Source organism: Bos javanicus, chromosome 17 (assembly GCF_032452875.1).
Source record: "Bos javanicus breed banteng chromosome 17, ARS-OSU_banteng_1.0, whole genome shotgun sequence".
Lineage (NCBI taxonomy): Eukaryota > Metazoa > Chordata > Mammalia > Artiodactyla > Bovidae > Bos > Bos javanicus.
This window is the reverse complement of record NC_083884.1, coordinates 42,305,001-42,330,877: the sequence shown is the minus strand read 5'-3', so window position 1 is coordinate 42,330,877 and position 25,877 is coordinate 42,305,001. Positions and strand designations below refer to the sequence as shown.

Here is a 25,877-nt window from a genome sequence, read left to right as displayed (position 1 = left end):
AAGAGGACAGATCTTGAATTAGATGAGTGTGTATAGAGGAGGATTCTGTAAGAACTATGTGATTATGTTCCTACAGAAACTTAGATGTGGGGGATAGAAAATGGCTTGATAAATAAACCAGTCATAGACCTGTCAATCCATGAAACAAAAGTATTAACTTGCAAAGAGGAAATACTTCAGGCCTATCCTAAGTCCCCACACTGCAACCTGTTTATTTCCTCTGGGAGGATGAAGGACAGTGTGTTTCTGAGTAAGTGGTCTCCTTTAATTATGCTGGTGTCACAATGAACAGATTTTAAAATATTGTTAAAATAAAGGTATCTCCTTTGTGTTCAATTAAGTTAATTATGCCACTCTCAGAAGATCAATTTTGTCTGGTAATAATCCATAAAAGTATATTGTTGTTACCCAGCATTGTAGACTTTTCACATAGTTTACAAATAGTATAAATGATAGATAAATAGATAATGTTATGCAGGTGTGCCTTACCTGAGTGAAAGGACTGGTTTGAAAGTTTTCTTTATAATAATTACAAATACAAGAGAATTCTAATAATTTATCATTTTAAAGGCTGCAGGATGTTTTTAATTCCTTCCCTAGCATAAGACACACTTATGTTTATATATAAAACATTGATGGAAATATATTTATAAATAAAAATATTTTAACCATTATAGCATCTTCCTATAGAACTACACTAAGTTCTCTTTCATTATAGTTACATTTTTTCCCACTTACCACTTGTGTTTAACAGGAATACAATCTCGATTCCTTTATTTATATTTTATAGAACAGATTTCACTAATTTGTGGTAGTTCTCCATACTTATTTCATTATTTCTGGTATAGCTAAAGATTTTTCAACCATAGTTTCTTATATATCACCTATTTCTATGTGGGTAGAATATACATCCTTCTAGCTTTGTTTATATAAATATATATATATATTTATTTCTAGCTTTGTGTATATGAATATATCCACTTAATCTTTATATTATGTGAAAGAATATTATGAAGATGAAATGGATGTAGTCATATGTATTTTACTAATATCAAAATGAACCCTTTATAAGTCTTTTAGTTATGCTTAACTCTTTAAATAGTTTCAAAATACTCAGGACTAAATAAATGCTGAATGTGAATACATTAGCAACAAATAGCACTATATGACTATGTTGTAAGTCACTCATGGCATAGTTAGTCATAATGTTACAGATTTTTCTTCCTTAGTTTTTTTTTTTTCTTATTGTTGAAGAGCTTGATTAGTCATAAAAAATCTTTACAGCTGACAACTCTGCATGTTCAAGGTTTCTCTAGATAATCCAGGACTGGCTGAAATCATTTCCTCTCTAGCTGGCATTTTGTTCCTCTGACATTTTAAATGTTCTCACCAATCCACAAAATATCTGAGAACAAGATTGAGTTCTTAAAGACTTTAAGGCTACTTTTAGCCTAAGCTGCCTGGGGAAAGCCTGTGTTCTCTTATTCAGCTAAAGGAGGTGGTTTAACTGTGAAGGAAAGGTCAACATTTTATAAGATTGATTCACATTTCCTTTAAGATCTAATGTTCAGTTTAAAGGTCTGCATTTCATTAAGTAGTTTACAAATTCAGAAAGAAATGTATGCAAGACCATATTGAATGGTGCTTTGGGGATGAAAGCACTATGGAAGAAAAAAGAAAAGGATATATTTACTCGCTGAATTACAATTATCATGCAAAATGATAGCTTCTCAAGACTAACTGTCATTTTGGTCCTTTTCTTCTTTCCATAGCAATTCTCAGCAAATCAGTGTGCTTCTGATCATTTCATTTAGAGACCACCTTTGTGACTCAAAAGGGAGTTGAAAGCTCACATTATCCTTTGGATAGATAATCTGACTCCTACCAAATTATAGGAGGCTTTCTATCATTGTCCATATTAAAGAGAAAATGCTCCTGTCACACTACTATCAAATCATGAGGTTAATTATTCTAGCCAAAAAGGTCCAACCAATAGAGAAAATTTGAGACTAATCTCTTATCTCAAAACTCTTCTGAAATTCCTGCTTAGATGCCTAAGAGAAGATAAATATCAATGTATACCTGTGCGGGTACTTTAGATGACTTGGTTTTTAATTCACTCTTTGTGCTTAAGTAAAAGAATCATCATGCTTGTCTCATTGGATATTCTGAACTAGTTGCCATGGTAACAAACACAGTCCAAGAGTTGTACAGAGAAAAGAAATAGAAATTTTGCAATTATTTAAACATACTGGAAGCAAAATCTGGACTAGATATAAATATTGTTGTTTTGAAAATTCTTTAATTAGACTTTTGACATTTGAAGGAAAACTTGATACTAAAGTAATTTTTACTTCATGCTTCCAACATACAATTTTGCCCTAGATCATAGTGAGTGATGGTCAAACCCAAGGTGCTAGTGAATGTGATTACTTATGTTCACAGAATAATGACATTTTAGAAATAAAATTGGGAAAGTCAAGAAAAGTCAGATATTGTCAGGTTCCCCAAATTGATATTTAAAATTGCATCTAAGGGGACTTCCCTGGTGGTTCAGGGACTAAGACTCTGGGCTCCCAATGCAGGGGGCCTGGGTTCAATCCTTGGTCAAAGAACTAGATCCCATGTGTGTCTGTGTGTGTGTGTGTTAGTTGCTCAGTCATGTCCTACTCTTTGCAACCACATGGACTATAGACCGCCAGGCTCCTCTGTCCATGGAATTCTCTAGGCAAGTACTGAAGTGAGGTTGACATTCCCTTCTCCAGAGGATCTTACCAACCTAGGGATCAAACCCTGGTCTCCTGCATTGCAGGCAGATTCATTATCATCTGAGTCACCAGGGAAGCCCCAGATCCCACATGCCACAACTAAAGAATCTTTGTGGCACAAATAGTCTACATGCCACAACTGAATATCCTGCATGCTGCCACAAAGATCCCAAGTGCTGCAACCAAATAAATAAATTAAAAAAAAATTTTTAATATTTCATCTAAGGAAACAAAGATCCAAGGAGGTGATATCAAAAGATAGTTGCCTCGAAAAATCCAGACCCTCCCTTTTTCTCCCAGATACACAGATTCAACAGCAGTACATTGACTCAGTGAGAAAACAGTTAAGAGGCTCCTGCAAAGCAAGTTGAGTGTGAAACCAGTCAGTCAAACCCTGTAGGAAAATTCATGGCCTCACTGGCTGCAGGGACTTCCCTGGCACAGCACGTCAGCATTGGGAAGAAACATGTAGCTCTTGGTTTCTTTCTAGGGAGAGAGAGACTACTTGACTATTTTCATGTTATGACTTTTCGGAGGAACTGGTTTCTTTCTGTCTTGCCTGAATCAAAGCACTAAAAAGAGCATTAGGTTGGGGACCTCTGAGAATAAAGTTGAAGGTTTGGCCTGGCTTCCCTGATGGTTCAGATGATAAAAAACCCACCTGCAATACAGGAGGCCAAGGTTTGATTCCTGAGTTTGGAAGATCTCCTGGAGAAGGGAATGAATGGCAACCCACTCTGGTAATTCTTGCCTGGAGAATTCCATGGACAGAGAATCCTGACAGGCTACAGTCCATGGGATCACAAACAGTCAGACATGACTGAGTGACTTTCACTTTGACCTGGCACACACACATCAGCATAGACCTTCCCCTCCAGTTCAATGTGGTAAAATGGGGAAAACCCCTAATTCGAGCTTCCGTTAGGGAAGCAGCAAACAAGTTGGAGTGTGGGTCCATTTCTTGGACTTTTCAAGGAACTGGTTCTGCCTTGCCTGCTTGGAGCACTGCTGGGACTTGACACGTGCTAGATGCCTGGGGGCTGCTGAGAACAGGAGGAAGCTGATAGTTTGCTCCTGTTTCAGAGACCTGTGGTCCAGCACACAGAGACCAATGCAGCTTAGTGGCCACTCCCTTGGCTTTGGAAGAAGACTGGTGTGTGCTTGCAATGTTCTGACCTTCCATGGGGTGCTTTGGAGACTGCATTTCCTGACTTGGGCCTAGCATACTCTATAAGGAGGCTACAAATAATAAAACAGAGCTGGATGGCTTATTCTAGCTCTAGAGAACCTGCATTACTGCAGACAGACATCAAAAGAGCAAGATTTGATTATGAACTCTGGAAAAAAGCTTCCTGCAAATCCATCTGATTGGAAATTTACACATACAAGTCCAAAGAAGACATATCCACAGAAAATGTTTAAGAGGCCTTTGGAATATTTAACCAGGGTGATTGGTGAAGTTCTATCCCTATATGAAGTCAATCCATGAAGATTGGGAGAGGTGGCTGTTTTTAAAAAAGGCACAGATCCCAGCATAAACTTATAAGGCACGTAGAAAAAAACAACAAAAATGTGGCTCAAAGGAAAAACATTAATCTCCAGAAATCAAACTTAAAAAAAAAAAAATGGAGGTACCTGGATAACTTGGCAAAGAATTCCAAATATCTGTTACAAAAATGCTCAAAGAGCTCAGGAAAATGATGCACGAACAAAATGAAAACATTAACAGAAGTAAAAAAATAAAAAAGAACCAAATGTTGAAAATAACTACAATGACTGAATTTAAAAATTCACTATACTGATTCAACATCAGACTCGATCAAGCAGAAGAAAGAGTCAGCAAATTTAAGTCATTTCAAAGTATCCAGAGTATCAATAAGGGGGAAAAAAAAAAGACAATGAAAAAAATGTGAAGAAATCCTAAGGGACTTGTGGAACTCTGGCTGAAAGTCCTAAGGGACTTGGGTGTGGAATAAACACATTATGGGAATTCCAGAATAAAAAGAGACAGAGAAAGGGGTAGAAAACTTATTTAAATAAAAATGGTGAACATTTTTCTCAATCTGGTGGGGGAGGGCAGGGAGATAGACATCTGGATTTATGAAACCCGAAGAATCTTAAATAGGAGAAATTCAAGAAAAGTGTACTCAAAGAAACATTATAATCAAATTGTCAAATGTCAGACAGTTTTGAAAACAGCAAGACAAATGTGTCTTGCCACATACACATGAGGACCCATAAGACTCCTAATGGACTTATCAGCAGAAAGCTTGTAGGTCAGAGGGAATGAGAGGATATATTCAAAGAGCTGGAAAAAGATAGTGCTAATGAAGAATGATGTCTCTAGAAAGACACTCATTCAAAAATTAGGGAGAAATTAAGACATTCCAAGATAAACTAAAGCTGGGAGAGATAATCAGCACTACACCTGCTTTGCAGGAAGTGTTAAAAGAGGTCCTTCCTGTTGAAATGAAAGGATGCTAGATAGCTACACAAAGCATATGCAAGTACAAAGCTCATTGGTAAAGGTACATATATAGATAAATACAGAATACTATGATGCTATAATAGTGATGCATAAATGTCTTTTAATTTAAAATATAACTTTATAAAATAACTATAATTATAAAATATGTTACTGGACGTACAATATAAAGATAATTTGTGGCTTCCATAACATAAAGTGCAAAGGAAGTAAAAGAGTAGAAAATTGCTAAGAAGAACATAGAAAAGATTCAATAAAATCAGAAATGAAAGCAAAGACGTTACAACTAATGCACAGACTTTTTTAAATTATGAGACTACTGTGAATAATTATATGCCAAAAAATTAATCTAGAAGAAATGGATAAATTTCTGGAAATATACCATATACTAAGATACACTACAAAGAAGGCAATGGCACCCCACTCCAGTACTCTTGCTTGGAAAATCCCATGGACGGAGGAGCCTGGTAGGCTGCAATCCATGGGGTTGCTAAGAGTCGGACACGACTGAGCGACTTCACTTTCACTTTTCACTTTCATGCATTAGAGAAGGAGAAGGAAATGGCAACTCACTCCAGTGTTCTTGCCTGGAGAATCCCAGGGACGGGGGAACCTGGTGGGCTGCCGTCTATGGGGTCGCACAGAGTCAGACACGACTGAAGTGACTTAGCATAGCATAGCAAAAGATACACTAAGATTAAGTCCTGAAGAAACAGAAAATCTGATAGATCTATAACTAGTAATGAGAGTGAATCAATAATAATAAAAACTTCCAATAAAGAAAAGCACATGACCACCCTTGTGGCTCAGCTGGTAAAGTATCTGCCTGCAATGTGGGAGATCAATGGGTCAGTCCCTGAGTTGGGAAGATCCTCTGGAGAAGGAAAAGGCTACCCACTCCAGTAATCTGGCCTGGAGAATTCCATGGACTGTATAGTCCATGGGGTCTCAAAGAGTCAGACATGACTGAGCGACTATCATTTTCACTTTCAGACAGCTTCATTAGGAAATTTTACCATTTAAAGAAGAATTAATGACAATTTTCAAATTCCTCCAAAAGACAGAAGAGGAGGGAACACTTCTTCAGTTTACAATGCCAGGTATGCCAAAGACAACAAAAAAATGGAACTTCAAGCAGATATCCCAGATAAATATAGGTGCAAAAATCTTCAGCAAAATAGTAGCAAAGCAAATTCAACAGAAAGTTAAAAGGATCATACACCATGACCAAGTGGGATTTATTTTGTGATGCAAATTTCATCCTATGAAAATCAATTAGAGTGATTTTATCACAATAACAATAAAGAATAAAAATCACATGATGATCTAAGTACAAGCAGAAAAAGCATTTGACATAATTGAACACCCTTTCATAATAAAAACACTCAGTAAACTAGGAATAGAAAGAAATTATCTCTACATAATACAGTTGATAAATGAAGCCCATGGATGACATCACAATCAGTGCTGAACTTGAAATAGTTTCTCCCAAATCAGTAGCAAGACAAGGGTACCCACTCTTATCACTCTTTTTCAACATAATACTGAAACTTCTATCCAGAGAAATTAAGCAAGAAAAAGAAATAAAGGCACCCAAATTGGAAAACAAGTAAAATTATCTCTGTTCACAGATGACTTGATCCTATATAGAGAAAACCTAAAGAATTCCACACATACACAAAAAACTTTTAGAACTAATAAGTTGAATAAAATTTCAGGACACAAAATCAATATACAGACATCAGTTGTATTTCTGTATGCTAACAAGGAATGATCTGAAAAGAAAATTAAGGGAAAAGTCCCATTTACAATAGTATCAGAAAGAATAAAATACTTAACAAGGAGGTAAAGACGCCAAAAACTCCAAAAATTGCTGAAATAACACGCAAATAATTGGAAAGACATCATTTGTTCATGGATCGAGAGACTTAATATTGTTAAAATGTCCATACTACACAAAGTAGTTAAAAGATTAAGATCAATCCCTATCAGAATCCCAGTGTCAGTTTTTCTTTTTTTTACAGAAATAGAAAAAGATTTCTAAAATTCATATGAAACACAGAGAATCAGAAATAGTTAAACCAATCTTCAGAAATAAGAACAAAGCTAGAAGTCTTACGCTCCCTGACTTCAAAACATTTTACAAAGGTATAGTAATTAAAACATTATGGCACTGGCATAAAGACACATTTGGAGGCCAATGGAACAGAAGAGAGATCCCAGAAATAAACCCATGCATGTACATTTAAGTGATCTTTGACAAAGGCATCAAGACTTCACAGTGGGGAAAGGATAGTTTCCTCACAACAGTGTTGATATAACTGGATATCCATATGCACAAGAATACAATACACAAAACCCAACTCAAAATGGATTAACTATTTAAAAGATTTATTGCTTCAGTAAGATATGAAGCAATAAATCTCCTTTAAGAAAATAAAGGAGATAAGCTTCATGACTTACAGACAACAAAAGCAAAATTAAACCAGTAGACTACATTAATTTTAAAAGCTTTTGTGTAGCAAAGAAACAAAAGACTGGAAAGGCAATCTATGGAATGGCAGAAAATACTTGCAAATCTGATAAAGGTTAATATGCAAAACATCTGAAGAACTCCTACAAATCAATTGCAAAAATTAATAACCTCATTTAAAAACTGGAAAAGGACTTGAATGGACATTTCTCCAAAGATGAGCAACAAATAAATGGTCAGCAGGTTATATGAAATATAATTAATACCATTAATCATTTGCAAATCAACACCACAATGAGGTTATATGAAATATAATTAATACCATTAATCATTTGCAAATCAGCACCACAATGAGATCCCACCTCATACTGGTTAGGTTGACCGTTAGAAAAAAGAAAAAAAAAAAAGTGTTGGTGGGGTTGTGTAGAAATTCAAGCGCTTGATCGGAATACAAAACTGTGCAGCCCCTATATGAAACAGAATGGCATTTTCTCAATAAGTTAAAATAGAGCCATCTCATGATCCAACAATCCCACTTCTTGATATTTATCCAAAATAATTAAAATCAGCATCTTGAAGAGATATCTGCAGTCCCACATTCATTGCAATGCTATTCACAGCAGCCAAGCAATTGAAACAACCTACCTGTCCATCAAAAGATGAAATAAATTAAAAAATGTGGCATATTACCCAATGGAATATTCTTCAGCCTTAAGAAAGCTTCAACATGGTTGAAACTTGAGGACATAATGCTAAGTGAAATAAGCCAGTCACAGAAAGACAAATACCTAAAGATGCCATTTGCATGATGAGGTATCTGAAGTAACTGCACCTACTGAAGCAAAAGGGAGACTGGTAGTCACAGAGGCTGGAGGTGGGGGAAATGGGGAGCCTGATCAATGAGTATAGTTTCAGTCATGCAAAATGAGAAACTTCTAGAAATCTTCTGTTCAACAATGTGCATGTACTTAAACAATACTGTATTATATATTCACAGACTTGTTACAAAGATAGATTTCATATGTATTTTTTCTTACCATAATTGAAAGGAAAGAAGAAAGAAACAAACAAAAAAAAAAACCCTGCCTTGAGATAAGACATACACATACACACAAAATAAAACAAGCAAAAACTAAGGAAAGAAACTGTCTTAGGAAATATTTTGTAGTATTTAAGATTTATAAGTTCTCTTTCATGGTTGGTGTTGCTTCTTAAAAATGTTGCCCAAGATTAGAAATAAAATTTTCATATTAGTGTTAAAATAAAATTAGAGGCAAGCATGAATATTTTGCCAATCATTAAAATGAGATATATACATATAAATGCATAGCAATTTTAAGGTGGCTAGTATAATATGGTATAGAGTTGACTCTTGGACAATTCAGAGGGTTAATGGTCCCAACTCCATGAAGTTGAAAATCCACTTATAATTTCACAGTCTGTCCTCTGAATACATGGTTTGTCATCTGCAGGTTCAATCAACTTTGGATCCTATAGTACTGTGCATGTGTGTTCAGTTGCTCAGTTGTGTCCAACTCTTTGTGCCCCTGTGGCACTATAGAATGCATTTAATGAAAAATATCCACTAAGTGGACCTTCATGGTTCAAACTCATACTGGTCAAAGTTCAACTGTATTTAATGTTGTATAATATAGTTCACATTTAATATGGCTAGTATCCTCATACATATATGAAGTTAACTATGTATAAAGTCATTGTCCTATATTATGCTACTTCAGCTAGTTTTTTCTTACTAGTCTTTCATTCTTGACATGGCCAAAGAATGGGGACTTAAGCTAAATCCTTTTATAGGGAAGGCATTTCTTTAATAAGGAAGTAAAATTGTTAGTCGCTCAGTCATATCTGACTCTTTTCAACCCCATGGACTGTATAGCCTGCCAGGCTCCTATGTCCATGAAATTCTCCAGGCAAGACCATTGGAATGGATTGCCATTCCCTTCTCCAGGGGATCTTCCCAACCCAGGGATTGAACTCGGGTCTCCCTCATTGCAGATAGATTCTCTACCATCTGAACCACCAGAGAAGCCCAATGATGAAATAACTGATCTTTTTTATCTGAATAATTTATAATAGTGTAAATACAATAAGCCTTTTGTGGCTCGGCTGGTAAAAAATCCTCGTGCAATGTGGGAGACCTGGGTTTGATTCCAGGCTTGGGAAGACTGCCTGGAGAAGGGAAAGTCTACCCACTCCAGTATTCTGGCCTGGAAAATTCCTTGAACTGTATAGGCCATGGGGTTGCAAAGAGTCAGACACAACTGAGCGACTTTCAATTCATTTTTTCCAAGTTGGGTTAGTAGTGTGATATTCGAGGCTAAGCAAGATAGAAAATACTATATCTTTGACTTACTAAAGAAATTCATACTGATAAGCTAAGGGACCCAACCTTTCTTGTGTATGTGAAATGTATTTTTGTGCATACTCCGTAACTTTTGCTACCATACCTTTTATGTTACTTCCTTCAATTTCCAAAACTTTTTGTTCATTTACAAATTAAAATCAGTGAGTGTATCCTCCTGAGTTGTCCAAAGGTTAACTGTACAAACTATATTATAAAATACTACCCACATCAAATGTCCCCCATAAAATCAAATTTTCTTAAATAAAATTATTAGAAGAAATGTAGTCTTTGTATTGGGGCTTCTTTATTTTCCTTTTATAACCTCAGAGTGTTGAAACAACACTCTGAAACCTAGCAGTGGGACATATAGGAATATTTACTAAAGTAATAACTTGTTGTAAGGCACAGTGTAAATAGTCTAGTGGTATTTTTCAAAACAACTGTGCACCCCTAAAAATGTGTTCGTTTAAAACAAAAAAGAATTGCAAACCCTTTTCGATTAGATTAGTTAGCCAACAGCAAAAAATTACTCATAATTGCATACATCTTTCAATTGCTTTAAAAAATCCACACTTAAAATGTTCTATTTTTGTTGTTGAGATTGAACAAAGAAGTTAAATCAAGGTGTTTTAGGATCAAATCCCACATTGCAGAAAAAGTTATATCTGTTACATGGTGAACTCAGATGGCATCAGCATTCTTATCGTTAACTACAGGGCTTAGGTTATACATTCTGTAATTATTTGAAATAATATAACATTTATAAAGAGTTAACCATAAAAACCCTTCTTGAGTACAGCTTGTGAATGTTGACTTGCCACTTATCTAACATTCAATTCCACTTTGTTGCAATTTTCATTGATTTTAGAAACATCTTTGAAAGGAAAACCTGCCTCCTAAGTATTTTCATGCATTGGTCCCCATTCTGACTTTAGTAATTTATTCGTTTTCATAATACAAATAAATCAAATACATGATAATAAGCATCATCTCTTCCTTACATTTTCACATCAGCTAGCAGAAGAATTATGTTTTCAAACCTTCGTCTTACATCTTGATTTTTTAAATGTAGGTTTTACATATTTTTTAAAAAAGGAAAAAAAAAATGAATGCTTTTAGATAGGGAGTAGATTCTCTGCTTACTGCAAATACTCCATTCTCTATTCCCCTTCCTGTCTGTTTCACTCACTCATATTTCTTTTTTTTTTTTTTTCATTTTATTTTATTTATTTTTTTACTTTACAATATTGTATTGGTTTTGCCATACATCAACATGCAAACGCCATGGGTGTACACGTGTTCCCCATCCTGAACCCCCCTCCCAGCTCCCTCCCCATACCATCCTTCTGGGTAATCCCAGTGTACCAGCCCCAAGCTTCCTGTATCCTGCATCGAACCTGGACTGGCGATTTGTTTCTTATATGATATTATACATGTTTTAATGCCATTCTCCCAAATCATCCCCCCGCCTCCCTCTCCCACACAGTCCAAAAAACTGTTCTATACATCTGTGTCTCTTTTGCTGTATCGCATACAGGGTTGTTGTTACCATCTTTCTAAATTCAATGTATATGCTGTTTTTCTTTCTGGCTTACTTCACTCTGTATATGGGTTCCAGTTTCACCCACCTTTCTTGGCTCTCAGACTATAAGTTACAACTCTGTTACCTAGACTTTATTCCATTTAAACCTTCAAACCTCTTAGATTTTGAGGTAACTGAATCATATTTATAGCTTCCCCTTAAATTGTTGTTTACTGAAAACCTGGGTGATTTAAACCTGGGTGAATTGTGGAAAGCTTCCATTCTGTGAATATGCGGTTGATTGAAACCATGTGCCAGATTTTGCTTTCATTCCTGTTACATTTTAGTTTGGTTTTTGGCTTATTTGCCTAGGCTCATAAAGTTGAAATATTGACTCTGCTATCTGTTATATAAATATCGGAAACTTTGAAATATTTGTAACATATATTCATCCAAATTGACTAAAATACTAAGCACAGTGGGAAATGTATGAAATCAGTGGTATAAGAAAAGTTTCCCTTCGACTCAGGATTTGCATAATAACCAGTACTCTTTAGATGTTCAGTTCAGTTCAGTTCAGTCGGTCAGTCGTGTCCGACTCTTTGCGACCCCATGAATCAAAGCACACCAGGCCTCCCTGTCCATCACTGACTCCCGGAGTTCACTCAAACTCACGTCCATCGAGTCAGTGATGCCATTCAGCCATCTCATCCTCTGTCATCCCCTTCTCCTCCTGCCCCCAATCCCTCCCAGCATCAGACTCTTTTCCAATGAGTCAACTCTTCCCATGAGGTGGCCAAAGGACTGGAGTTTCAGCTTTAGCATCATTCCTTCCAAAGAATACCCAGGGCTGATCTCCTTCAGAATGGACTGGTTGGATCTCCTTGCAGTCAAAGGGACTCTCAAGAGTCTTCTCCAACACCACAGTTCAAAAGCATCAATTCTTTGGCACTCAGCTTTCTTCATAGTCCCACTCTCACATCCATATATGACCACTGGAAAAACCATAGCCTTGACTAGATGGATGTTTGTTGGCAAAGTAATGTCTCTGCTTTTCAATATGCTATGTAGGTTGGTCATAACTTTCCTTCCAAGGAGTAAGTGTCTTTTAATTTCATGGCTGCAGTCACCATCTGCAGTAATTTTGGAGCCCAGAAAAAGAAAGTCTGACACTGTTTCCACTGTTTCCCCATCTATTTCCCATGAAGTGATGGGACCAGATGCCATGACCTTCATTTTCTGAATGTTGAGCTTCAAGCCAACGTTTTCACTCTCCTCTTTCACTTTCATCAAGAGGCTTTTTAGTTCCTCTTCACCTTCTGCCATAAGGGTGATGTCATCTGCATATCTGAGGTTATTGATATTTCTCCTGGGAATCTTGATTCCAGCTTGTGTTTCTTCCAGCCCAGCGTTTCTCATGATGTACTGTGCATAGAAGTTAAATAAGCAGGGTGACAATATACAGCCTTGACGTACTCCTTTTCCTATTTGGAACCAGTCTGTTGTTCCATGTCCAGTTCTAACTGTTGCTTCCTGACCTGCATATAGGTTTCTCAAGAGGCAGGTCAGGTGGTCTGGTATTCCCATCTCTTTCAGAATTTTTCAGTTTATTGTGATCCACACAGTCAAAGGCTTTGGCATAGTCAATAAAGCAGAAATAGATGTTTTTCTAGAACTCTCTTGCTTTTTCCATGGTCTAGCAGATGTTTGCAATTTGATCTCTGGTTCCTCTGCCTTTTCTAAAACCAGCTTGAACATCTGGAAGTTCACGGTTCGCATATTGCTGAAGACTGGCTTGGAGAATTTTGAGCATTACTTTACTAGCGTATGAGATGAGTACAGTTGTGCAGTAGAACTTCCCAAAGTGTCTGTCTACAATGCGGGAGACCCGGGTTCAATCCCTGGGTTGGGAAGATCCCCTGGAGAAGGAAATGGCAATCCACTCCAGTACTATTGCCTGGAAAATCCCATGGACAAAGGAGCCTGGTAGGCTACAGTCCATGAGGTCGAAAAGAGTCGGACATGACTGAGTGACTTCACTTTCACTTTTCACTTTGATCAGTCTTTGGCCTTGCCTTTCTTTGGGATTGGAATGAAAACTGACCTTTTCCAGTCACTGATATTTTAATTATGCTAAGTCACTTCAGTCATGTCCGACCCTTTGTGATGTTATGGACTGTAGCCTGCCAGGCTCCTCTGTCTATGGGATTCTCCAGGCAAGAATACTTGAGTGGGTTGCCATGCCCTTCTCCAGAGGATCTTCCCAACCCAGGTATTGAACCTCATCTCTTATGCCTCCTCCTTTGGCAGGCAGGTTCTTTACCACTAGTGCCACCTGGGAAGCTAGTTTAATTATAAGCCCATCTAATTCTGATAACCATAGCTCTCCATCTAATCCACATGAATAATATGAGCTATTTTATCAAATACATTGATGACACTCAAGATGTTCTCTGTTCATGATAGACCTTAGATGGGTCAATAAGTAACCGTATTAAAAAATAAAAGATATGACTCTAAGGGATCACTTGCTGTTTCTCTTGCTTTATCAATTGACATTGCATGCCTGGATGCATATATGGGTAATAAATAAGCTGTATAACTAAGACAGGCTTCCCTGGTGGCTCAGCGGTGAAGAATGCACCTGCCAATGCGAGAGACATAAGAGATGTGTGTTCAATCCCTGGTTTAGGAAGATCCCCTGGAGTAGGGTATGGCAACCACTCCAGTCTTCTTGCCTAGAGAATCCTACAGACAGAGGAGCCTGCTGAGCTACAGTCCAAAGAATCACAAAGAGTCCGGGCCGCTGAAGTGACTTTGCACGTGTGCACATTAGTTAGACAATTCATTAATGACATAATTTACTATTTGTAAGGGAATGAAAATATATGGAAATACCAATTACATTTTAAAATTTAAAGACATTGTTTTCCAAGCAGAAAATTATTAGAAGGTTATGAGTTTGTCAATAATACAGGATATGCATTAATCTGACTATATATTTTTAACATTTGTAAGACCCCCGTTTGATTACTGGGTTGGGAAGATCCACTGGAGAGGGGAATGGCAACCCACTCCAGTATTCTTGCCTGGAGGATTCCATGGACAGAGGAGCCTGGTGCACTATAGTCCATGGGGTCACAAAAAGTTCGACAAAATCGAGCGACTTTCTCTTCACTTCAGTTCACTTTAAAATGCCAATGAGAACACTGAGGCATAACTTAGCTTTGCTTTTGGTTGATTAAAATGCTTCCATAAATCCAATTTATTTGAGGCTCAGTTTGCATTTTATTAAATTATACTCAAATAGTTAACTGATTTTCTCTAAATTTTATGATATTGTTAAGTGATTTGTTTTTTCTTAATAGAACATTGCTTATCTAAATACTATGCTTGAGTATTTTTCTGATTTAAAGTGTATATACATGCATTGGAGATTTGGGTATCCAGATTCTATTTTTGGTTCTTCTATGGGCTGACAAAGCATGCTAATTTAGATAAGTTAGTTAATCTTTTCTGAGTCAAATAAATGGCTTGGAATACAGTAAGTGATTTTTAAGGTCCATTCTAGTGTTAATCCTTTGAAAAATTTAAGCTGTTAAAAATCCCTCTAGTTATATTCTTTCATAAATACCATTTCAAAGAAACTGAGAAATTGCTAGTTTAATATGAATCTTGTTAATATTATTGGTGAATTAATTTGTTTTATTTAAAATGAGCTATTAATCATATAGAAAATCCTCACAAAGTCAAACAGGTCAAACCATACTTCTGTAAAATATTTTATTAACTGCAATCATTTATAAATAGGTAATTATTTCATTTTCAAAAGAGAAAAACATACTGTGAGACTGCAGATAAAATGTTTATAATTACTTCAGACTTTAAGGATTCTAAAAATATTTCCCAGTGACCTGACCCATAACTTCATAGAATCGACAATCTGTATATAATTTTTATTTTATTTTAAATCCAAGAAGTTATAGTGTTAAGCATCAGATTTTCATAAAACTAAATGAACAAAGGAGTGTCTAAGAAAATGTATTTACTTCATTCAAATGTTTCCCCCCCTTTTTTTACATGAAGTAAATGGCTTGGTTTTTGATTGTATAAAAATATTGGTATGTGAACAAAACTTCATTTTTTTTAGCTAAAGGATGAATAAGAAGTGCTAAGTGACTGGAATTAAACTATCTGAAAATATTTATGGTATGACACAATTTGGTAATTTTTATTTCCATTTATTGTCCAGGGACCATTTCTTCAGCTGTAGTTTTTTTCCATCATGGAAAATAATGAGCTTCTTTTTAAATTTTATGAAAAACTTTAAAAATAAAGAATTTTTTATTTTATCCATATAAGATAAATTTTCATTAGCAAAGTGATTTTAGAAGATGAAAACAATGTCTGCAGGTTTTATCAAACATACCGAACACTTTGTATGTTTTCCTTTTGTCTTTTCATTTTTGTGTTTCTATCGTTTTTGGCAAATAATGTAAAAAAGTAGTATCCAAACTATTAAAGCCAAGTGTCAAAGCACTGTTGTTTTTTCAGTATTAACTATTTTTTTCTTTTAATTGGAAAGTAATTGCTTTACAATATTGTGTTGGCTTCCGCATACAATATGAATCAGCCATAAGTATACATATATGTCCTCTCTCTGGAGCCTCCCTCGCAATCCCTACCCCATCCCACTCCTCTAGGTTGTCACAGAGCACCAGGTTGAGCTTCCCGTGTTGTACAGCAGCTTCCCATCCTCGCTATCTATTTTATGCATGGTAGTGTATCTCAATTCACCCCACCCTCTCTACCCGTCTGTGTCCACAAGTCTGTTCCCTGTGTGTGTGTCTCTACTCCTGCTCTGCAAATAGTTGACAGTATTACATTGTTTGTATTAATATTTATGTTCTGCAGCATGTTCTCAGCTCATAGCCTCAAAATGAATCTACATATGGAAATAAAAATACAATATTTCCTTGATATGGAGTGTACCTACCAAAGTTGGTGTTATGTGGGAGTATACCAACCAAAATGTGACATTATGGTTACCAATTAAAATCCATGAGTTGAGGAAAAGTTGGATTTATGTCTTCATGGATTTATGTATTTTCAGTTGGATTTATGGTATTTTCAGTTCAGTTCGGTTCAGTCACTTAGTCGTGTCCGCCTCTTTGCAACACCATGAATTGCAGCACTCCAGGCCTCCCTGTCCATCACCAACTCCCGGAGTTCACTCAAACTCACGGTCCATCAAGTCGGTGATGCCATCTAGCCATCTCATCCTCTGTCGTCCCCTTCTCCTCCTGCCCCCAATCCCTCCCAGCATCAGAGTCTTTTCCAATGAGTCAACTCTTCGCATGAGGTGGCCAAAGTACTGGAGTTTCAGCGTTAGCATCATTTCTTCCAAAGAACACCCAGGACCTATCTCCTTTAGGATGGACTGGTTGGATCTCCTTGCAGTCCAAGGGACTCTCAAGAGTCTTCTCCAACACCACAGTTCAAAAGCATCAATTCTTTGGTGCTCAGCTTTGTTCACAGTCCAACTCTCACATCCATACATGACCACTGGAAAAACCATAGCCTTGACTAGACGGACCTTTGTTGCCAAAGTAATGTCTCTGCTTTTCAATATGCTATCTAGGTTGGTCATAACTTTCCTTCCAAGGAGTAAGTGTCTTTTAATTTCAAGGCTGCAATCACCATCTGCATGATTTTGGTTACTGTCTTATAAATAACCTAAATCAAATACTAGTCTAGTATGTTGAGGAAATAAAGTTCTACTTCAAAATTTTTATTACTGGAATTGATCTTTATTGGGGGAATCACATTAAAACAAAGCTACTTTCAGTAATGGACAAAGGCATAAAAGGAGTTTTAGATCTTTTATTTACCAATGTAATATATTCTTCATGTTTTTATTCCACCAGTCAGAGGAATAATTGTACCTTCACCTGTAAAGCTAATCTGGGTCTTTGAAAACATGTCTTTCTAACTATGAAAGAAATTGCTCTAAAATTTATACCTTAATAATGTCTTTGGAGCTTCCCAGGCACTAGTGGTAAAGAACCCGCTTGCCTATACAGGAGACTCAAGAGATGTGGGTTCAATACCTGGGTCTCAAAGATCCCCCAGAGGAGGGATGTCCACCCACTCCAGTATTCTTGCCTGGAGAATCCCATGGACAAAGAAGCCTGGTGGGCTACAGTCCCTGGGGTCACAAAGAGTCAGACACTACTGAAATGACTTAGCATTCACGCAATAATATCTTTAGTCTTTTTATCTCCACAAGGCTACTTCTCCTTGACCTTCAATCTATGTTTAGATGTTCTGAAATGTTGTAGAGTCCCTCTTGGGACACTGCTTTCCTTTATCTTCAATTTCTCTGTTCATTTCCTTCAGGTGACAAATTTTTAGGTTTATTTCCTTAGAGCCCATTTTCCTACTCCAGCCACTTTCTGCTTCATTGTTTCAAATATGACCTCCCTTAGAACTTTGAAAATAACCCTCCTAAAAGAGTCTCTTAATGACATTCTTGCTGAAATGAACTATTTTGTGTGTGTTTCCTGCCTTGTATAAATGATGCCTTCTTTAGTGAAAGTGTTAGTCTGGCAGCCCTATCTGACTCTTTGCAACCGAATGGACTGTAGCTCACCAGGCTCCTTTGTCCAGGAATTCTCCAGGCAAAAATACTGGTGTGGGTAGCCATCCCCTTCTCTAGGGGATCTTCCCGACCCAGGGATCAAACCCGCATCTCCTGCATCTTCTGCATTGTAGGTGAATTCTTTACCACTGAGTCACTGGGGAAGCCCATTTATTTTATACTTAGTATCAATAACCCTCAATGACTTAAGTTTTCTTCAGGACTGTGTACAAAGGCTACATGTCTTTCTCTTAGATTTGTTTTGTAACAGCTACACAAAAATAATTTTATAATCTTTTATGTTAACACACCATTCACATTTATTGCACATGTATGTATGCTAAGTCACTTCAGTTTTCAGACTGTATGCAGCCCTATGGATTGCACACCAGTCTTCTTTGTCTATGGGACAAAGAATTCTTTGTCTGGACAAGAATACTGGAGTGGGATGCCATGTCCTCCTCCAGGGCATCTTCCTGACCCAGGGATTGAACCCGGATCTCCATTTCTTGCATTGCCAGGCAGATTCTTTACCATAGTGCCACCTGGTCAGTCCTTATTATACATAGTAAAGCAAGCTATTGAAAGATGAAGTTTTCCAAGTCTGTATTATTTTAGCTTCACCTGAGACATATTGAGATATGAAGACTTCTAATGATCCACAACACAGAAAGTGACAAGAGACATTCAGTTCAAAATATTAAGATTTTTTTTTATTCAATCTGACTATATTTTGTTTACGTTGGAAATTATATCTGGAAAATAAATGAACAGCAGTTGCATTCTACTCAGGAGGAAACCTAGTAGAGAAAATTAAAATTCAAGGGTATGCTAGTAGATTTTAAAAGTTTTGATCTCAAATAAGTGACTATAACTCGAACATAGACTAGTTTGTTCAGGGATTGCAGACTTGTAAATGGCAGAGGATAACAGAATGAGACTAACAGATATATATATTTTGCCTGATAAAAGTACTGGTTGCCAGGGACAGTGTGAATTCCTGATGACATCTAGAGTGGAAAAGTGGGCCCTGCTATGAGTTCCACAGGAAAGTTAGATCAGGCAAAACACTGAAATCCTAAAAGAAAAGGCAGTTCTTTCGTCTCAAATATACATTTTTTATAGACTGTCAACCAAATGGACTAGAAAATATAGGTAATTAATTTGCATGGTGACTCTCTAATATTTACATTCAGAAGGCTCTAGGTCAAGGTTTTTTACCCTTAATATTTGTTATGCTTCCTCAGACATTGTAATCTTTCTAGAAAGAAAAGAGAGGATTTTCATGAAAAGTATCTCTATTTACTTTGAAGTGAAAGTGAGATTGAGAGATTATCGTAATGTGGAGCATTTCAGTTCAGTTCAGTCGCTCAGTCGTGTCCGACTCTCTGTGACCCCCGTGAATCGCAGCACGCCAGGCCTCCCTGTCCATCACCAACTCCCGGAGTTCACCCAGACTCACGTCCATTGAGTCGGTGATGCCATCCAGCCATCTCATCCTCTGTCATCCCCTTCTCCTCCTGCCCCCAATCCCTCCCAGCATCAGAGTCTTTTCCAATGAGTCAACTCTTCGCATGAGGTGGCCAAAGGACTGGAGTTTCAGCTTTAGCATCATTCCTTCCAAAGAACACCCAGGGCTGATCTGGGCATTTAACAATTCTGTAAACTCACCCTGCCATTCAGGAGTCTCTGTTTAGAACCTTTTGGGCATCATTCATATTTGGAAATCATTTAGAACTCCCATGCTAGCAAAAAATGTTCTGCTGACATTTTGAGAAGGTATTCAATATTTTATTAGAAATTAGTGGGTAAATAAGGTTTTTTTTGTTTTTGTTTTTTGGAACGTGAACTGTGTCAGAGTTAATAAACTAAGCAGTGAAGAATGTTTGCAAGGCAGTGTCTGTATTTTCTACTAATTCTCAAATAAATGTGTATGTTTCATAAGGATAATAACCATTTCCTTTAAAAGTCACTTTTTCCTAACAGGAAAAAGGCTTATTTAACTGGTGGAAGAGTTAATGCCTGTATTAATGTATATGAAGAGGAAATTAAACTAAATTAAAATGACTGTTGGCTTCTATCACCAGAAAAGGAAGCTGTCTTTTTCTTAGATATAGTTATATCAATTGTGTTTATAAAGTACTTTTCCCCAGCAGTACTAGACAATGGTCATGTTTTCTAAGTAAATATTAAAATTATTTTCTTTGAAATATTAGTCAAATTGATATCCTTATTACTAACATCAGACCGTGAAAAGGGATTTGAATAGCCATGTGCCAAGAGCCTTGACTCCTTAAGAAACACAGGGTAATCAGGGTCAGTTTCCTGACCAAGCTGTGATTTATCTCCTCTGAACAAGGCATCACTTATGTCTTCATCAAAATGTGATGGCAGATACCATCCTAAAGGAATTCATTTCACTTTATCATACTTCCTAAAAGAGTAGTTTACTTGATTTAATATGTAAACTTAGAAAGTACTGTATTCTTTGGCTTAGTAGTGATTGAGACTTAAATTTGCAGAGGGATGGGAAAGGGGATTGTCATGATCCCTCATAAAGACTTAGAACTTTTACCTAGGACCATCTTGGAAATGGCTATCTTGGAAATGGAGATTGGAAACCATCTTTCCAGCCTACTTTCCTCCTTCATTGCATCATTCTCTTCTCCCCAGACTAGAACTCTGATTAGTATTATGAATGGTAGGAAAGTAGGTATTTTACATAAAAAGTCTGTATGATTTTCTTGTATCCCATCTTCTACGTGCTCATATTTAAACACTGATTACAAGGGTGGGTGGTCCTCATGGCCTGTTGTTCATTTTTGAAGTCCACACGAAGAGGCTGATTGAATCAACCTGATCAGTATTTGACTTGTATTTTTTGACTGTAGCCCAAATTTTACATATGCTTTTGATGTAGAATAATGTCTGTAACATGAATTGCTGAAATATGGAATTTAAATAGGAAGTACTATGTATATGTATTACCTTAGTTGACCACATAGGATTTTTTTTTTTTTTTTCTTTTTAGTCTGCTTGTAAATATATGCTAAGTAATGAGTGGTCAAGAGGTTGGAACTGTATCTTTTTCAGTGTATAAGACCATTGAACTTATAAAGTAAGCTAAATTAAACATTATCACTTAAATTGTCTTGGCACTAAAAAATAATGATGATGATGAATTGTCATTCAGGTTAAAGGATGGAAAGCCTAAGGGGGAATTTCACTTTTTCCTTTGGATTGATGGTTTTCTTGATGGTTACTTTTTTGATTGCTGTAGTTTTCAAGAACAGGATTTCAAGGCATCACCTGTTTAGCTCTTTAGTTCAGACTAACAACTTTTCTGATATTGTCAATAGAAGCTATGCACAGATCCAAAACTGTCTCTAAGCAAAAAATTTAGTTAGATTTTTTTTTTCTTAGTCTTTTTCTGAAGGCAACTAGAAAGTTCAAATTAATAAGTTCTTTGTCCTAATGAATAATATTTTTCAATATAACAGAATTGTACTGTTCATGAATTGCTTGCACACCTTTAACCAAACCTATTCAAACAAATACTCTTGAAAAGACATGGTTATGAATATATTTCATTAATTTGTTAAGGAAGTAAACAGTAAACTAACACTTGGGAGACAAATGAATTAATACACTGTGAGAAAATGTGAAATATATATCTTCTGATCTATGAAAAAAATTGTTTTCACATTTATGCAAAGAAGGAATGTGTATTTTAAGATCTTAGATTATTTGTAGATTTTATTAATCCAAAATTACATCATAAACTACTGCTCAATTTAAAAATATCATGTTATAATACGTGTAAAACCTGATCATAAAAAGTGACTGACTTAATAGAGCCTTGTATTTTGTATGTCTAGGTTAACATGTCAGAACATCTTTCAAGGGAGGCAGGACCACAAAGACAGGGATGGAATAACTTGATCAAAACACTATATAGCTGTGTGCATTTTCCCCCTAGATTGCACGTTACAATCCTTTAGTCTTTCAAAAGAATATTCTATCCATACATTGAGAAATATCTTTAACTAGAAACCACTTATGAATGAAACAGTAAATTTCACCACACTCAGTGAATATGATCTTTGACTTGATTCATGCTATTTAAATGTCCTGTTAAAAAATATAGTTTTTAAAGAGAAATTATCTTGAGTTTAATTTGTATTTTTCCTTTTAACTTCATTGCTAACTTTTGCATTTTCTCTGAATAGTATAATATTTATGAAGCATTTTATGTAATATTTAGCGATCCAAAATTGATAATTCAGATTTAGAATAATTGGCATGTTTAATGAATGCATGGCTTTATAAACTAATTGTGCAATTTCATTTTGAACTCTATCAGCCTATGATTTTGTTTCAAAGCATTTTGATACTACTACTAAACTCAGGTTCACCTGCTTGCTACTCCAATAACTCGAGAGGCAAGTGTCAGTAGGAAGAAAATTGCTTTAATCAGAAAAGTCAGCAATCTAGGGAGAAGATGGACTCATGTCCTGAGACCAGCTCCCAAGATTCTGGTCAGTCATGGTAGTCAAGGGAAAAACGGAGGGAGAATCTCAGGGAGTGGCGGAGGCAGGAGAGTGGGTTCTGCATTTTCCTCTGTGGCTGCAGGCTGGCTGACTCTCTGTTCAGATGTTATCTTGCCCAGGTGATCTGCCTGCAGGTTTGCTAAAGCAACAGTTGTGTGTGGAGAGCTAGTCATTCTTTAACTGCTGAATTCTTACCTCTTTTTATCTAGGAGAAGAATCAACAGGTCAGGCATTTCATGGTGTGCATTCAGGAGAGCCCAAATTAGGAGTTAGTTTAAATTGCCTAGAGATCTAATTTTTTATAATTAGGTTTTTAAGGTTAGGCGGGGACAGAAATGGGTAAACAGGGAAAGGGCTAAAGAGTTGCTTCCAGTTCCCCATTGTCAGACATCATTCCATTTCTATGGGATTGCAGTGAAGGTCCATCATCTCTATCTGCTTCCTGCTGACTTAGAGCATTGTTTTCTCAGAGTGGAAGACATCATGATTCTATAGCATCTCCTTACTGACAGTGTTAGCTGTCCACCTACCTATACAAGCAGAACAAGCTACACTCATTTTTATGCCCACAAAGATAGAGTTATTATAAGCAAAATGTTAATCTCTTTCTCTGGAGATCAGTTCTTGGAATTGTATTAGGCATAGACTCAGTGTGGCTCAAGATGGTGCAGCTGATGTCATAGCTGCAGTCTAGTCATCATGCAGTTAGCTTTACCCCTCTGGTGGCAGCTGTAGTATCTGTTAAAAAAAAAAAAAACAAAACCTCAGGAATGTGCATCAGACACTGAGACTGTGACATTTTATTGTCTTGATCATTAACTGCTCGAGGCTGCTCTTTTGTGACTCAGGGAGGCCTGAGAGACTTCAGCTTTTCTACAAACAAGAGGCAGGGAACACGGAGGGGTCTTTGTACTTGAGCAGGGAGGGAGGAGCTGCATGGTTCTCTTTGCTTCCAGTATCATTTCTTTTTGTGGGAATTCACATGACAAAAAAGATCTTGATGTTTAATAAGATTTAATAATATTTAATGATATGCAATCAAAGACAAATACTTTTACATCTTCCAATTTGTCAGAGAATACTTTATAGTGTTCTATAAAGTAAAACAATATAAATGCCTTCTACAGTATACAAAGGTTCAAATAAAGCAAAGACGCTCTTATTCTTTCTAACCAATTCCTGAATATTCTGTTAGCATACATTATGAACCTTTATATGCAAGATACTGTGCCAGTCACTGTGATCATGAAGATAAAATCTCCCTAAATGGGATTCTGATGGAGCTTTCACCATCATGGATATACTTTCATGACAGCCAGGAAGTCTGATTCATTAGGTAATGAAGTTTTAATTCTATAATCTCAGGAAGGAGAATGGTTTTGAAATAGAAATCATTTTAAGAGTGGTTTAGATGCATTGTTACATAGTAGATATATTATTTAGTAAAGAAATTTTTCTAAATTTGGAGTGAAATTCCTTTTGGGGAAGAGTTGGGCTGACCTGGCCTGTGGGGCTGTCTCACAGCCCCTTATTCACAGGGGAGAGTGGAGAGATGCAGTGAGTGCCTGAGCACCTCTCTGGGTTATATATATTCTAAATTTCAGGGAAATAAGCCTACTCCATGCTTGATTTACTCCTGATCCTGGATTTTCACCAAATACAGTGCTTTCACATACACATACAGCAGGCCTCAGCCCTAGGGCAGCATTTCAAGCAAATCTGAGTTTACATTATGTCTGCTTGTGATGAACTGATTTATACTTACTTTTTCTAAGTAAAAGGTTATTTTTTTTTTTAATTCCTCAGAGTAACAAACAAAAAGTCCCAAAGTCTCATGAATCTGAAAAGAAAGTTTTCAAGATTCCATTTCAAACCTCCTGTATTAGGATAATAAAAGGGTTATTCACAGTCATCTTTCCAAGAGGGCTGAAAATCAGTTGAGAAACGTGTGAATAGAAAAATAAAGAGATATTCAAATGCTATGACTTTTCAACTCTGCTCAACTTTTTTTTTTTACTCTAAATATTCAATGACACTTTTGAGGTCTGTCTTTGCTTCTGAACTGATTAATGTTTAAGATTAATATTCCTTCAATTATGCTACTGCAATTAGGCCTTCCTTCTTTCATCCAGGTCACCTGAAGGATTTTTTTTTTTTGACAGTACATATTGTAATAAACAGTATTTTGGTGCTTAAACATTGAATAAAAATGTTCTCTTTATTTTACTGATTTAAAAAAATATTTATTTCTTTATTTAGCTGGAGATCTTTGATCTTCATCATGGCACGTGGAATCTTTAGTTGCAGCATGCAAACTCTTAGTTGTGACATGTGGAATCTAGTTCCCCAACCAAGGATCAGACTTGGGCCCCCAGCATTGGGAGTGCAGAGTCTTAGCCACTGAACCACCAGTGAAGTCCCTAGATTTTCTCTTTAATTAGAATAAAATTTTAATGCCTGAAGGATATCTCTTTGAAAACTCAGTGTTATTCTAGGAGCATTTGAGTCAGTACCTGGTATAGGTTTCCAGTATTTTTTTCTATATTTTCTAGAAAACGGGTATTACTTTAGGATATTACTGTGTATATGTCTGACCAATTAACTAAGGCTCCAGCTCTGCCATTAATTAGGAATAGATCTTTTAGGATTGTAGCAGTGAAGACATCCTTTTGCTTGTTTCTTAACTTGAATTATTCCTAAAGGTATTTTTCAACTTATTTTGGAGTGTGACCAGTGGCTTCTTGGGTCAACAGCATTTTGTTTTTAGCTAAAATGTGGTGTAATGAAATGACATATGAAGTTCTTGTACATGAAAATAAAAATGTTTTTGACACATGATAGACTTGTTATTAGGAGCAAAATTTTAAACAATGGAGACTTATCTGTGTTTTATGTACTGTCTATGATTGTTTGGAAAAGTCCTGCCTTCTTGTGTGTTTTGTCAGAAACATTTAGGGTCATCTCTGAACTCTCCATGGCACCTCTCTTTTTCTGCAGAGATCTAAAATTGCAGTGTTTGATAAAATGTGGACCTACATGAGAAGTGCAGAACCCTCGGTGTTTGTGAGGACTACAGC

At 36.4% G+C, this 25,877-nt stretch overlaps 1 protein-coding gene across 4 annotated transcripts in view; it reads left to right on the top strand.

Moving 5' to 3' along the window:
• GRIA2 (glutamate ionotropic receptor AMPA type subunit 2) overlaps positions 1-25,877 on the top strand; it is a 186,095-nt gene that overhangs the window by 153,962 nt on the left and 6,256 nt on the right. For all 4 annotated transcript variants that reach the window (XM_061384342.1, XM_061384338.1, XM_061384339.1 and 1 more), the window contains exon 13: positions 25,798-25,877. This exon is cut by the window's right edge and continues 168 nt beyond it. In XM_061384342.1, the coding sequence (XP_061240326.1) occupies positions 25,798-25,877 (80 nt within the window). The remainder of the gene's footprint in view (positions 1-25,797) is intronic.